At 39.5% G+C, this 13,146-nt stretch overlaps 6 protein-coding genes across 6 annotated transcripts; 4 read left to right on the top strand and 2 right to left on the bottom strand.

Moving 5' to 3' along the window:
* Positions 1 to 360: 360 nt before the first annotated feature.
* HSU1 (cystathionine gamma-synthase) lies at positions 361 to 2,088 on the bottom strand (the record flags this gene model as incomplete). The annotated part of the gene is made up of 1 exon (NM_001181878.1): positions 361 to 2,088. One exon carries the CDS (start codon positions 2,086 to 2,088, stop codon positions 361 to 363), a length of 1,728 nt encoding a protein of 575 aa, NP_013042.1.
* Positions 2,089 to 3,817: 1,729 nt separating this feature from the next.
* GTT2 (glutathione transferase GTT2) lies at positions 3,818 to 4,519 on the top strand (the record flags this gene model as incomplete). Its single annotated transcript, NM_001181880.1, has 1 exon — positions 3,818 to 4,519. One exon carries the CDS (start codon positions 3,818 to 3,820, stop codon positions 4,517 to 4,519), a length of 702 nt encoding a protein of 233 aa, NP_013040.1.
* A 1,430-nt stretch (positions 4,520 to 5,949) lies between these two features.
* On the bottom strand, positions 5,950 to 7,701 carry MMP1 (S-methylmethionine permease MMP1; the record flags this gene model as incomplete). The annotated part of the gene is made up of 1 exon (NM_001181881.1): positions 5,950 to 7,701. One exon carries the CDS (start codon positions 7,699 to 7,701, stop codon positions 5,950 to 5,952), a length of 1,752 nt encoding a protein of 583 aa, NP_013039.1.
* Positions 7,702 to 8,043: 342 nt separating this feature from the next.
* Positions 8,044 to 9,018, top strand: MHT1 (S-adenosylmethionine-homocysteine S-methyltransferase MHT1; the record flags this gene model as incomplete). The annotated part of the gene is made up of 1 exon (NM_001181882.1): positions 8,044 to 9,018. The coding sequence occupies one exon, from the start codon at positions 8,044 to 8,046 to the stop codon at positions 9,016 to 9,018; it is 975 nt and encodes a 324-aa protein (NP_013038.1).
* Positions 9,019 to 9,584: 566 nt separating this feature from the next.
* Positions 9,585 to 11,009, top strand: AYT1 (acetyltransferase; the record flags this gene model as incomplete). The annotated part of the gene is made up of 1 exon (NM_001181883.1): positions 9,585 to 11,009. One exon carries the CDS (start codon positions 9,585 to 9,587, stop codon positions 11,007 to 11,009), a length of 1,425 nt encoding a protein of 474 aa, NP_013037.1.
* Positions 11,010 to 12,211: 1,202 nt separating this feature from the next.
* Positions 12,212 to 12,574, top strand: PAU18 (seripauperin PAU18; the record flags this gene model as incomplete). The annotated part of the gene is made up of 1 exon (NM_001181884.1): positions 12,212 to 12,574. One exon carries the CDS (start codon positions 12,212 to 12,214, stop codon positions 12,572 to 12,574), a length of 363 nt encoding a protein of 120 aa, NP_013036.1.
* Between the last annotated feature and the right edge of the window lie 572 nt (positions 12,575 to 13,146).

Below are 13,146 nucleotides of genomic sequence, written 5' to 3'. Positions count from 1 at the left end.
CTTAAAATAGCGGCGACAACACTTCTTTTTTATAGTTTATAGTAAACCCCAACCTGTGTACATATAAACTAAAGAAAAACTGTGACGCTTTTATTCTGGTAAAGAAACTCTGAAGTTACAGATCAACTAATTCAGAGCGATATAATGTTGAAGTCAATAAGAAGGAACATCTTCAGTTTATAAACAACTAGTGATCTTATGAGCTCTGTCTACTTTCATTAATTAAGATCCATGTGAAGGTTCCAGAAAAGACTTCCTCCAAAAAAATTATATGCTAGAATGGAAAAAAACTTTTATAAACAATATTCTATAAAGATTATAAAGAATTCTTGATTTTTGATATTCTACTCATGATCTGCTTCATGAGTGTTTGGAGCCTCTGCTTTTCACAACATCTAAAGCACTTGAAAAAACTTTCAATAACCACTGGATATCTTCTAAACCTACGCTTACTCTAATAATGTTGGGGTCGGCCCCAAACTTGGAAACTTCTTCTAATTCTGAGTGGTGCGCCAGATGGACATATGGACATGCTAAGGTAAAGTTAGTACCATTAGAAGGTCCCTTGAATACCTTTAAAGAGTCATAGAATGCTTTTGCATCGCCCTCATTGAAAAAGGCTACAGAGAACAAGCATCCATAGCCACCACGTTCATTACGTACACTTTCGTAGTTCTCAAAGGTCTCCTTAGAAGTAACAGTTGGATAATAAATCTTTTTGCATATTTTCCCCTCCTCGGGTAAAAGCAAATCATTCAACAATATTCCTGTGTTTGCATTAGCACGTAAAGTTCTATCTTCAAAATCCCTGGAATTACGTTCTAAAACTATCGCATCTTCACACCATAACAAATCCTCGAAATTAGCGCTCCTGAAGTACTCACGAGCATATGGATACAGAGATGATTTCGGATTTAAAACGACAGAGCCGCCCATTACATTACTAGCACCATTGAAAAGCTTAGTCAGGGACGTGCTGACTATATCAGCATAGGGCAAGATGTCAACGTTAAGGCCCCCAATAGTATCATCAATTACAATAAAAAAGCCATACTGGTCGGCCAAACTCCTCAATTTTTTCAAATCCGGCATATTCAGCAGAGGATTTGAAGGTGTCTCGACGAAAACGGCAAGAATGCGTTGTTTGCTTGTTTCTAAAAACTTTTGTAATTCGACAACGTCTCTAGAATTTCCAAATCCAAAAAATTTACATTTTCCAAATTTAGTCATAATGACCTGCGTATCTTTGAAAGGGAAGCCGAAGATGCCAACAGTGTCACATAATAATGGCTTTTTCTTTTGGTCAGAGGTGGTCTTGTTTAATGAATCTCCTGAATTCTTCTTCTCCTCCCAAAAGGTGAGTAAATTACGAGCCGTAGATATTGCAGACATGCCACTTGATACAAGATAAACGTCTTCATTTGGGTTGAGGTTGAGTCCCTCCCAATTCGGGGTTTTCTTCTCCAAACCAAAGGGCCTGAAGCGATTCTCAACTATCCTTCCCTTTATCAGGTTCTTTGCTTTCTCCTCCCCCTTCTTTGCTGCAAAAACACCAGCCTCTAGCTCACGCAATACCTGCTCTGAGCCATGATTAGCGCAGTCAAGAAGTTGGTTGACAGACAACGCCAATCGACTAGATACACATTCACCTCTTAATTTCCAATACTCTTTCACAGTCTCGAACTCTTCCTCCGATGCAAGGACAGCAGCAATGGTTAGCACCAATTCCGCCGGTTCTTTCGACGTTTTTGCCCCACGGTTTTTAATCGTAACTGTTTCCACTTCAAGGTGAGCTTTACTTTCAGGTCCTGAGACAGATTTTACGTACTCGAAACACTTTAAACCCAGGTTAACGGATGGAAAAGGACGACAGTTTTCTGAACCTCGCCCAAATTTCTTAACAAAGTAAGCACAAAGCCTCTGGACGGGGGGTTGAGGAAAGTACCTCGGATATCCTGTAGCCATTTTGCCTATTACCTCTGGCACCTTTTCCGCATAGCCTATTGCCGAATCCCATGTAGGAATGCCAAAAGAAACAGCATAGTCTAGATTGCTGGGAAGGGGTTGCCCAAATTCAATTTCCGTCATAATAATTTCCACGATGATTAATAGTTGTTCAGTGGTGGTTGAGTACTAGATTTAAAATTTATGTTTTACCGCACCAGAGAAGAATCACTCAATGCTGGAATTGATGAATTGCATCTTGACAATAGGCATTAATATACTTTTTCAAACACATCATTGTAGTGTGCGGCATAACAACCGTGGCGCGTGTCAAGGACTTCTCGGAACACATGCTAAAGCTCCAGTCTCTATCCGTCTATTCTTTAATTTGCTCGTTTAAGAAAGAATAAAATGCCGTATACAGTTATTTCTTCCGTAAATAAATCTTCTTCAACATCCTTTCTTGAGAGCAGCCACACAAATCTAGAGGTGTCTGACTTAATGCAACACAAGGTCAATCTGAATTCAAAGCTGTGGCTGCATATTCATTAAACATATCTTTGAAGGATATCATTTTAGGTATTGCATTGAGTGGGCTTTTGAATCAAAGCCTAAAATGGGAGTATTATGAAAGCAGAGTAAAAATGTTCAGCACGTTGATCTTGAAAGCAGACGGAAAGTCTTATTAGATGAAATTAATGCTGAAATCTCGAAACTGTTCGCTCAGCTACCATGTGCATGTGTGTGGTGTTGGTATATTTTAGTATACTTCTTGATAAAGGTACCAAAGTACTGTATACACATGATAATAACTGGTTAGTCATCCTGGTGTTTTACTTCTTGGCATTCGGCTCGATCATGAGGATTTCGGGCCGAACCTGCTCCGAAGAAATGAAGAAATCTTTCGGCCAGGCATCATATCACAATGGGTTGCAGAATTTCTCGAAGGAATCACCTGTAGGAGTGAACCTCGAAAAAAAGAAAACACATATTTCATGCTGCATCATCCTTGCAACACAACGCTTCCTGCAGAAGTTTTCGAACAAAAGGCTTGGCAATCCTCACTTACACCCCACTCGCGAATCCACATTTTCACGTGAGCTTGCAACAGAGAATAATAGCGGAAACTTTCCCGTATTACTTAGATATCATATCTTCAGACAGCTAGATATCGAAAATGGAATTTTATTATGTCAAGTTCTGCAGGCGCTAATTATTGTTCAAGTAATGTTTTCGTGAGTCTAAAAGCTCGTACAATAGTTCTTTTTTTGGAACCCATTATGAAGCGGAGTGGATGAATAATACGGAATGAAAAGGGCGATAATGGCAAACAATTACGAGCAAAATTCGATGGATGCCGTATCACATTTGCGACAAAAAAATGATCAAAGATGGTAATAGAGTAAAATTTCACGAATGGAGGGCAGATACAAGAGCGAGATGCCAATAGATCGCAGATTAATGCAGCTGCATTTTCATCAGAAAGAGGTGCGCGTGAACTGTAGGAACAGTAGTGCAATTGGGAGTACGTTAACCACACATTTTGAAATCAAGAAGGAAAGTAGGCGCTGGAAATGACCCGAATCCTATAATCGGACAAGAAGGACATAGAAATCGGTATTTACAGTAAATATTCAAAAGACCTTCTACTACCGTGTGCAAAACAGGGAGTGGATACAAGTGGTTTGATCAAATGGAAGTATTTGATACTTCAGTTTCTCCGTTCCGTGTCCGTTCCCTTAGGTCGCGCTTAGTGCTCGAATTTCTTTCACTGCTTACTAATTCATTCGTTTACGTCTCAAATGATTAATAATGTGCTTCCTGCTAAAGGATAGAAACTTGGTGCTCTATATAAAGTACCTACAAAGGATACATGAATGGCAGAGGTTTCCTGATTTACAATGGAGGTGAAAAGATGAAACAAAAAATGATAATATATGACACACCCGCAGGGCCTTATCCGGCCCGAGTCCGCATTGCCTTGGCTGAGAAGAACATGCTATCAAGTGTGCAATTTGTGAGGATCAACCTCTGGAAGGGAGAGCACAAGAAGCCTGAATTTCTTGCCAAGAACTATTCAGGCACAGTGCCAGTGCTTGAACTTGATGACGGGACTTTAATCGCTGAATGCACAGCCATTACTGAATACATTGATGCACTTGATGGTACACCCACTCTTACCGGCAAAACACCGCTGGAAAAAGGCGTAATCCACATGATGAACAAACGCGCAGAGTTGGAACTGCTCGACCCTGTTAGTGTTTATTTTCACCATGCTACACCTGGATTGGGGCCTGAAGTCGAGCTTTACCAAAACAAAGAGTGGGGACTTCGCCAGCGCGACAAAGCCCTACATGGAATGCATTATTTTGATACCGTTCTCAGAGAACGCCCATATGTTGCTGGTGATTCATTCTCAATGGCTGACATCACAGTAATAGCTGGTCTAATATTTGCTGCAATTGTAAAACTACAAGTGCCGGAAGAGTGCGAGGCGCTTCGAGCTTGGTATAAGAGAATGCAACAGCGCCCCAGCGTGAAGAAACTGCTAGAAATCCGTTCAAAATCCTCGTAAAGTGGCTACTTGAGACAAGTTTTGCGTGGTACGTGGAAACTATATAAAAAGATCCAATCATGAAGCTATTCAAGAGGGTGCCATAGCTATATATAACTGATCGAAATTAGGGCTACAAAATTTAGGGGTTCTTCGCGGCGCCATTCTGTCAAGTAAAAAAATAGCTCAAGCAGTATTCTATAAAAGAATATATATACTATATATGTTAATTGTTTGACGGTGAAAGATTAAACATCAATATCATGATTCGTATTCCTTCCTTTTTATTCGTGATGTTGAGTAAGGTACAAAACCATACCAAACCACTGAAGACAATATCCTTACAGGTAGTTACATTTGCATCGATATTGCCGCGGTAGAGATTACTACTGAAATTCTTTGCTGCTTGCCGACTAGAAATTTAAGAAGATTTCAAATATGTTGGAGCTCACAAGGGGTCACTAAAGTTGGTGCAATAAAAAAAATTTAAGGAAACATGAAATAATGTTTGCAATAGAGAACTTCTAAGTCTGAGCTTGTGACACAAACAACTAATAAATTATGGTCACAGCTCATCCATTGGCCCAATGTAAGTTCTTCAAAATTACACTGTGATTGCGGTCCTACCAATGGCAGCCGTATGTAGAACAGGTCATGAATTTTCAAATATCAGCACCACCCAACGAGAAATATGGGATTACTACGCCATACTCAAAATATAATCACAGGAAGATTGACGTCTTGTATGCATAGGTGTGGGGCGACGGGAATCATCCGTTCAAGCACTAAGATACAAGGTACAAGTATACTATCAAGCCATTAGTTCTAGCATGAAAAATAACAGCTGTTATTTCGTCCGGTTTTATCGTTTAAGATTGTTAGTTTTCTCCCTTTTCCATTGTCTTGTTAATGTGTGCGGATACCCAGCAACAAAGGTGATTGGTACCAACTGAACAAATGTTGTTAGCTATTTATACATGTAATACAATAAAATTTAAGGCCTCAAACAAATATCAACCACGATGTCCGCCTTTTTTTTGAACTGTAATGCGTATCGACAGGCTTAACATAATGATAATCGGCTATTTCTAGTTATTACTGAGGCATAGAATAGGGGTTTTACCGTAACAAGGGGATCTGAGGTGTTTCTATCCTCTTCTTCCACAATTGTGTAAGCGTTAGTAAACTTAGATGAAATCACTGATTCCAATACAGCGTATACTAAGTTAAAAAAAAAAAAAAAAGGAATATATTAGCATTGTCACAGAACCTGGACGTGCCGCTGTTATTGGAGAATATACAGGGCCTAGAATATCATTCTAAAACGGAATATTCAAAAAAAAATACATCTTACGTAAAACTACGGTTGCTAGAAACCTAGAATATAGATGCAAAATTCCCGGCTCATAAAATTATTATTAATTAATATTCAAATGAAGTACTTCACTAAGTTAACAGAAAAACCGATAGATCCTATAGTAAAGTGGCTTAGAGGAAACGTATTTCTTATCCTCATCCCTCTCAAGCTTGGTGGCTTCGAAGTCCTCTAACGAATGTCCGCTATCGAGGTCAATATCCATCCGCTTGATGTACCAGTGTCTCCAGTCTCTGCGGTAAATTCTATGGCCAATATATACAGCAATCATTATGGGAATACTCATACAATATTCAAAGAAATTAGCAGCAGAACTGGGACTACCCACGGGTGCAGCCGATACATATATTTCTCCAATTACCAATAGAACATTTAAGATACAGCCGAAAATTCCTCCGTATATCCCTAATGTCGATCTATAGATAATGTCATCCTTTGACCTTCCTTGAGCTTTCATTGCCATCCTAAATCTGACTTGACAGAAGCAAATACAGAACCAAGTTGTGAAAAATGAAATGGAACACAACGCAAACAACCATGTGAAAACTGTACCCTGGTTCTTGGAAACAACCAAAAAGCCTAACAATCCAAAAGCGCCACATATAGCCATGCCAACTAAAGGCCGACCATTCCTGTCCATGTAAGCGCAGATCTTTGGAAGTTGGCCTGCTGTCGCCAAACCCTGAATCAATCTAGAGGATGCGTAAACGCAGGAATTGCAAACAGAAAATACGGCTATCAAGATGACCGCATTCATAAAATGAGACACTCTTGTTCCCATAGCACCAGTATTGCTCAAGGCAATAACAAACGGGGAAGCAGTAATATCCTCACTGGATGAACCGCTAATCAGACGAGGATCATTATAAGGGACCAGGCAACCAATTATAATCACTGTAACAATATAAAAGATGATAATTCTCCAGAACGTACCTTTCGCTGCCCGAGAGACTGAGGAAACACTCCTTGCTTCAGTGCTGGTTAAAACAACCATTTCTGTACCACTAAAGGAGTATGCTGCCGAAACAAAAGTATTGCAGAGGTTTTTGAAAACAGGAACAGCGAAGGAGCCTGGATCGTGCCAATACTTCGTGCCGATGTATCCAGTAGAATCAGGCCCACCACCTGCAATGAGAACAATACCAATAATTATAAAAATGAATAGAGCCACAATTTTGAAAATTGACATATAAAACTCTGATTCTGCAAAGCCTCTTGCCCCAAAAAGATTCAATAGCATGCTTAAAACGAACGCGATTGCAACCCAGGCAGCAGGATTGACCGATGGTGCCCAATAAGAGATGGTAAGCGAACATCCTACCAGCTCGCTAGGGTAAGATATGAGCCACATCAATAAGTAGTTAATTCCTATACTGAAGCCGACTGATGGGTCTATAAATCTACTGGCGTGCAGCGCATAGGAGCCGGAAACAGGGTACTGACATGAAAGTTCGGCCCCACACTGAACAACACAGAGCATAGATGCGCCGACCAACAAGAAACCAATTAGCAAAGAAGCAGGTCCGGACGCTAGTGATTCCCCTAAACCAATGAAAAGACCCGTCCCTAGAGTACCTCCAATGGCTATCATGGTCAGGTGTCTTTGATCTAGGACCTTTTTATACGGCTGGTTGGCTAAGTCCCATTGTATTTTTTCTTCCTCTGAAAGCTCCGAATACAGCAAACCTTCTTGGATCGCTGGTGAATCATTTCGCTTGAAAGAGTTCTTGAATCTGTGTATTAGATTATTTCCTTCATTCGAAGGCGTACTTAACACGCTAGTGGAAAACTGAACCTTCGAAAGTTTGGTAGATTCAAATTCATCCATTTCGGGTATCTTTCATGGTATCCTGATGGAGAACTCTTGACGGTGATTACTTAACCACCCAAATCTGTAAAATATATACGCATTTATTTCCTGGCATCTCTTCGCTATCCCCGCAAAAAGTTAATGAAAAAAAGCCATTCCTGCAGGAACTGTGGAAAAGTAAAAACTGTGGCATGAAAGTACTACCAAATTGTGGCGAGGTATTCAATGGTAATAGCAAAACAGCAACAACGCCAATTTGAAAATGTACTACTAAGGAAGATAATTTAAACAGACAAGTTGTAGAAGAAATCTGAATCAGCAACTTTTAGTGTGCAACTTGAAAAAGTAATCAAAAAACAGATGAAGCGCATTCCAATCAAAGAACTAATAGTTGAGCACCCCGGAAAAGTTCTTATCCTTGATGGTGGACAGGGTACAGAATTGGAAAACAGAGGCATTAACATAAATAGTCCGGTATGGTCTGCAGCTCCTTTTACGAGCGAATCCTTTTGGGAGCCATCTTCTCAAGAGCGAAAGGTGGTAGAAGAAATGTACAGAGACTTTATGATTGCTGGCGCAAACATATTAATGACAATTACTTACCAGGCAAACTTTCAAAGCATATCTGAGAATACCTCGATTAAAACTCTGGCTGCTTACAAGCGTTTTCTCGATAAAATCGTGTCATTTACTCGTGAATTTATTGGTGAGGAAAGGTACTTAATCGGGAGTATTGGCCCATGGGCAGCACATGTATCCTGTGAATATACTGGTGACTATGGTCCCCATCCTGAGAATATTGATTACTACGGCTTTTTCAAACCCCAGCTGGAGAACTTCAACCAAAATAGAGATATTGATCTTATTGGTTTTGAAACGATTCCAAATTTTCATGAGTTAAAGGCTATTTTATCCTGGGATGAAGATATTATTTCGAAGCCCTTTTATATTGGGTTGTCGGTGGATGACAATAGTTTGCTACGAGACGGTACCACTTTGGAAGAAATTTCTGTCCATATAAAAGGCCTCGGAAATAAAATTAACAAGAATCTCTTATTAATGGGAGTTAACTGTGTCAGTTTCAATCAATCGGCATTAATTCTTAAAATGTTGCACGAGCATCTACCTGGCATGCCTCTGCTAGTTTACCCAAACAGTGGAGAAATCTACAATCCCAAAGAGAAGACATGGCACCGGCCGACTAATAAGTTGGATGACTGGGAGACCACGGTTAAGAAATTCGTTGATAATGGTGCGCGCATTATTGGCGGTTGTTGTAGAACGTCTCCTAAAGATATCGCCGAAATTGCATCAGCTGTAGATAAATACTCCTAATTCAATTTCTTTTAACAAATATCTTGTATCTACAAAACTAAAAGCAGTGTATATACGTCAATGTGCGGTCCTCAGCAGAAGGTTATTTTATCTTGATCAAATAGAAAAATCATTAGAACTTTTTACTGCCTGCCCTATTTTGGTTAATTTGCACACATTTCAGTGCATATTTTTCGCCAATCCGTAAGTATTTGGAGGCACGTCCCGGACTAAAGAGGATATTCTAGATACAGAGCTTCAAGTGCTATATACGGAGGAAGATATAAAGATAGTGCCAGCTTGAAGTATCACGGTATGCATTTCTATCTTATTCACCATCAAAAAATACGTGTACCCCCTTGCTGTGGCATGCTAGAATGCAAAAAATGATACATAATTTCAGACCACTTAATCTCATGGTTTATATACAAATATGAAACGTTTTGCAGGTAACTGATGGTCTCTGAGTGATGAGAGTTTCTATTCCAATAACGTTAAAGCTTTTACAGTGTATTTATCAAGATTTTAATGTTTAAGACGTGCATAATGACGGACGTGACTATAAATTTCACTTTGAAGGTAGATGGATGTTTAGAGTCAAGATCATCTCTCAGAAACGTACAAAAAGTGTACAGATGCTAGAAAACGATCAACTTGATATTTTGGGACAACAACCTTCGCTATACAAACTATACACTCAAATATGCTCTATCTACCGTGTACCAGATCCTTCTGCTCATGACCATATCGTAAATACCTTAACAAGAGGACTTGAAACATTGGCTAAAAATTTCCAGTGGCTAGCAGGAAATGTCGTAAATGAAGGTGCTGACGAAGGTAACACTGGTACCTACAGAATTGTCCCGTCAGACAAAATTCCACTTATCGTCCAAGATCTTCGAGAAGATCTGTCTGCCCCAACAATGGATTCGCTTGAAAAAGCTGACTTTCCTATCTACATGTTAGACGAAAAGACTTTTGCGCCTTGCATGACTATCAATCCACCTGGAAACACTATAGGTATGGCCGCCAAGAGTGGGCCTGTATTTGCAGTTCAAGCAAACTTTATCTCCGGCGGCCTCGTCTTAACTATTGTCGGGCAGCACAATATTATGGATATAACAGGACAGGAAAGTATCATCAACTTGCTCAATAAATCTTGCCACCAAAAACCTTTCTCTGATGAAGAACTGCTCATTGGAAATATAGATAAAAGCAAATCTATTCCTTTGTTTGATGAAACTTGGGAACCCGACACCACGCTAGTTCATGAAATAGTGGAAACCTCTAGAAATACAAGTGGAGAGGAAAAGGAACAGTCTTGTTCTTCGAACTCTACTTGGGCTTATGTTGAATTTTCTGCTATCTCATTGCAGAATCTGAGGATTTTGGCAATGCAGACATGTACTTCTGGCACAAAATTTGTCTCCACTGATGATATCGTCACTGCTTTCATCTGGAAATCAGTTTCTCGAGCCCGTTTATCTCGACTTAAACCAGAAACGAAATCAAATTTAGGGCGTGCTGTGGATGTTAGAAAACGGCTAGGACTCCCCGAAACGTATCCAGGGTTATTAGTCAACATGACCTTTAATACAGGTTCCCTGAAAAGCTTGGATCATAAAAGTTTGGGCGTTCTTGCATCACAGATTCGCAGGAAGCTAGACCCTAAAGTCTTCGATTTGGCCTATAATACATGCGCACTTGCTACGCTCCTTAGCCGATGCCCGGACAAGACTAAGGTTTCTATACCTCAACCAATTGATACTTTATCTGGAATTATGGTCAGTTCGTGGGCAAAAGTCAGCCTGTATGACGTTGATTTCAATCTAGGGCTTGGGAAGCCCAAGAGTGTACGACGGCCGCGCTTCATTTCCCTTGAGAGCCTAATATATTTTATGCCTAGATCCTCCAGAGGTGAAATGGTGGTTGCTCTTTGCCTTAGAGATAAAGATTGGGAGTGCCTGAATGCGGATAAAGAATGGACAAATTATGCTACACATATAGGATGATGATATGTAATATATTACCAATAGGCCACCTTGTTACGTAAGTCAATATGGCATGCATTCATTCATTATAGTTAAAAAAAAAAAAATAGTAGGAAGTATTCAAATATAGATAGTTTTGTATAGTTTTGTTATTTTTTTAAAATCTTTGTAAATCTCTACATTACACAAATGACTTTTATGTTTAAAAGAGATGAGCTGCGTTACATCGTAGCCTTCAGATACGTTAGCAATAATAAAAAAATGAATAAATATTTACTACAATTGAAACTGCCACCTGTTTATCATTTTTCAATAAGGAGATGAACTAGGCCATCAACAATTACTAACACGCACACACGCACTACTACAACTACTTGATTTTGAATTATATGATACCAAGTGCCTATGATTTACTTAATAACAACGCTCACTGTATTGTTTTATTATCGAAATATAAGACGATGAAATTGAAGATGAGAAGTGAACCACTCACACCATTCCGCCAAAAATCACATTAAAATTTCAAAAAATTACTTACGCGGATACAGAAACCCCCTTCGGCAGCTCTTTAGATATCAACTATTTGACTACTATCTGCTTCTCAGAAGCCTACAAGTACGCAATTGTTTCAATGAATTTACTGAGAACACCTAAAACTACAGATTCTAACAATATACGACTCCCAACACATGTCTGCTATTCTTAATTAAACTTTTAGGAAAGCTATAATATAGTTATTTTTCTTCCATGGAAGCCGTTTAGAACAGACTGAGTATGGGCTTTAACAATAAGCTTCTGTACGAGGGTCCAAATCTAAAATTCGGATATTCTTTTTGACCGAAAAAGGAAATGTCACAGGCGCGCGCAAAAGGGTTTTTCAAGGCACCCCGGCACCCCTATAATTGGCATTCCCACATTCTGCGCATACGAATACACATGAGTGCCATAAAACAATACTCCACATACGAAACCTATGAAAGATGTACGATTCGTTCAGAAACAAGAGCATCTCCATAGAGATAATGAGATTGTGTGAAAGATGAGATATGGAGAATATGTGAGGTGCTAAATGAGCGTCTGTTAACGAATCGTTTAAGTAGTGATGACAGATGGAGGAACGGGTATAAATAGAGCTGCTTCAACTATATGCCTTTGAGGTATGCGCTTTCATTTCACTATTTCTTGTTAAGATTACATCAGCACTAACAAACAAAACAAATACAATGGTCAAATTAACTTCAATCGCTGCTGGTGTTGCCGCCATCGCTGCTACTGCTTCCGCAACCACCACTCTAGCTCAATCTGACGAAAGAGTCAACTTGGTTGAATTGGGTGTCTACGTCTCTGATATCAGAGCTCACTTGGCCCAATACTACATGTTCCAAGCCGCCCACCCAACTGAAACCTACCCAGTCGAAGTTGCTGAAGCCGTTTTCAACTACGGTGACTTCACCACCATGTTGACTGGTATTGCCCCAGACCAAGTGACCAGAATGATAACCGGTGTCCCATGGTACTCCACCAGATTAAAGCCAGCTATCTCCAAGGCTCTATCCAAGGACGGTATCTACACTATCGCAAACTAGGGAGTGATGCCTTTACGAATGAAAATCCATAGACAGTGAAAAGTAATGAAAAAATAAAATAAGAAACTACTTTTTTTGATGATATAAATACCGTTGATTATATAAATGTATATTAATATTATAGACCTATTTGATCAATGACGGTGTTCGTGAAGTATTTCATGAATACGATAAACATAAGAAAGAAACTTTTACACTATTGTAGAAAAAGCGTGGACGGAAATAAAGCTAACAGAGTATGCCCAATAAACAACAATGAAATTGGAAGCGTATGACTTCGCAGCACTTTGTCCTTCCATAAAAATGAGTCGCTGCTTCTTTTTTCATTTTTTGGCGCGTCGCGTCGGGCCGTATAGAATATGCGTCACTTCTAAGAACAAGATTGCAGATCAGGGCAGTGCGAGTTACAAGTCATGGTACCAGACTCTCATTTAGAGACCCTCATTTTTGACACTTAAAATATCAAAATTTCTGGGTTGCGATAGTTTTTGTGTAACTGTAACTAGAAATAAAGCTGAGGGGTTAGTGTTTTATCAACAATAAGATAGAGGGTGGTAAGATGAAGTGAGACA

Source organism: Saccharomyces cerevisiae, chromosome XII, assembly GCF_000146045.2.
Source record: "Saccharomyces cerevisiae S288C chromosome XII, complete sequence".
Classification (NCBI taxonomy): domain Eukaryota; kingdom Fungi; phylum Ascomycota; class Saccharomycetes; order Saccharomycetales; family Saccharomycetaceae; genus Saccharomyces; species Saccharomyces cerevisiae.
The sequence above is the reverse complement of the archived record's forward strand: the minus strand, read 5'-3'. Positions and strand labels throughout refer to the sequence as shown.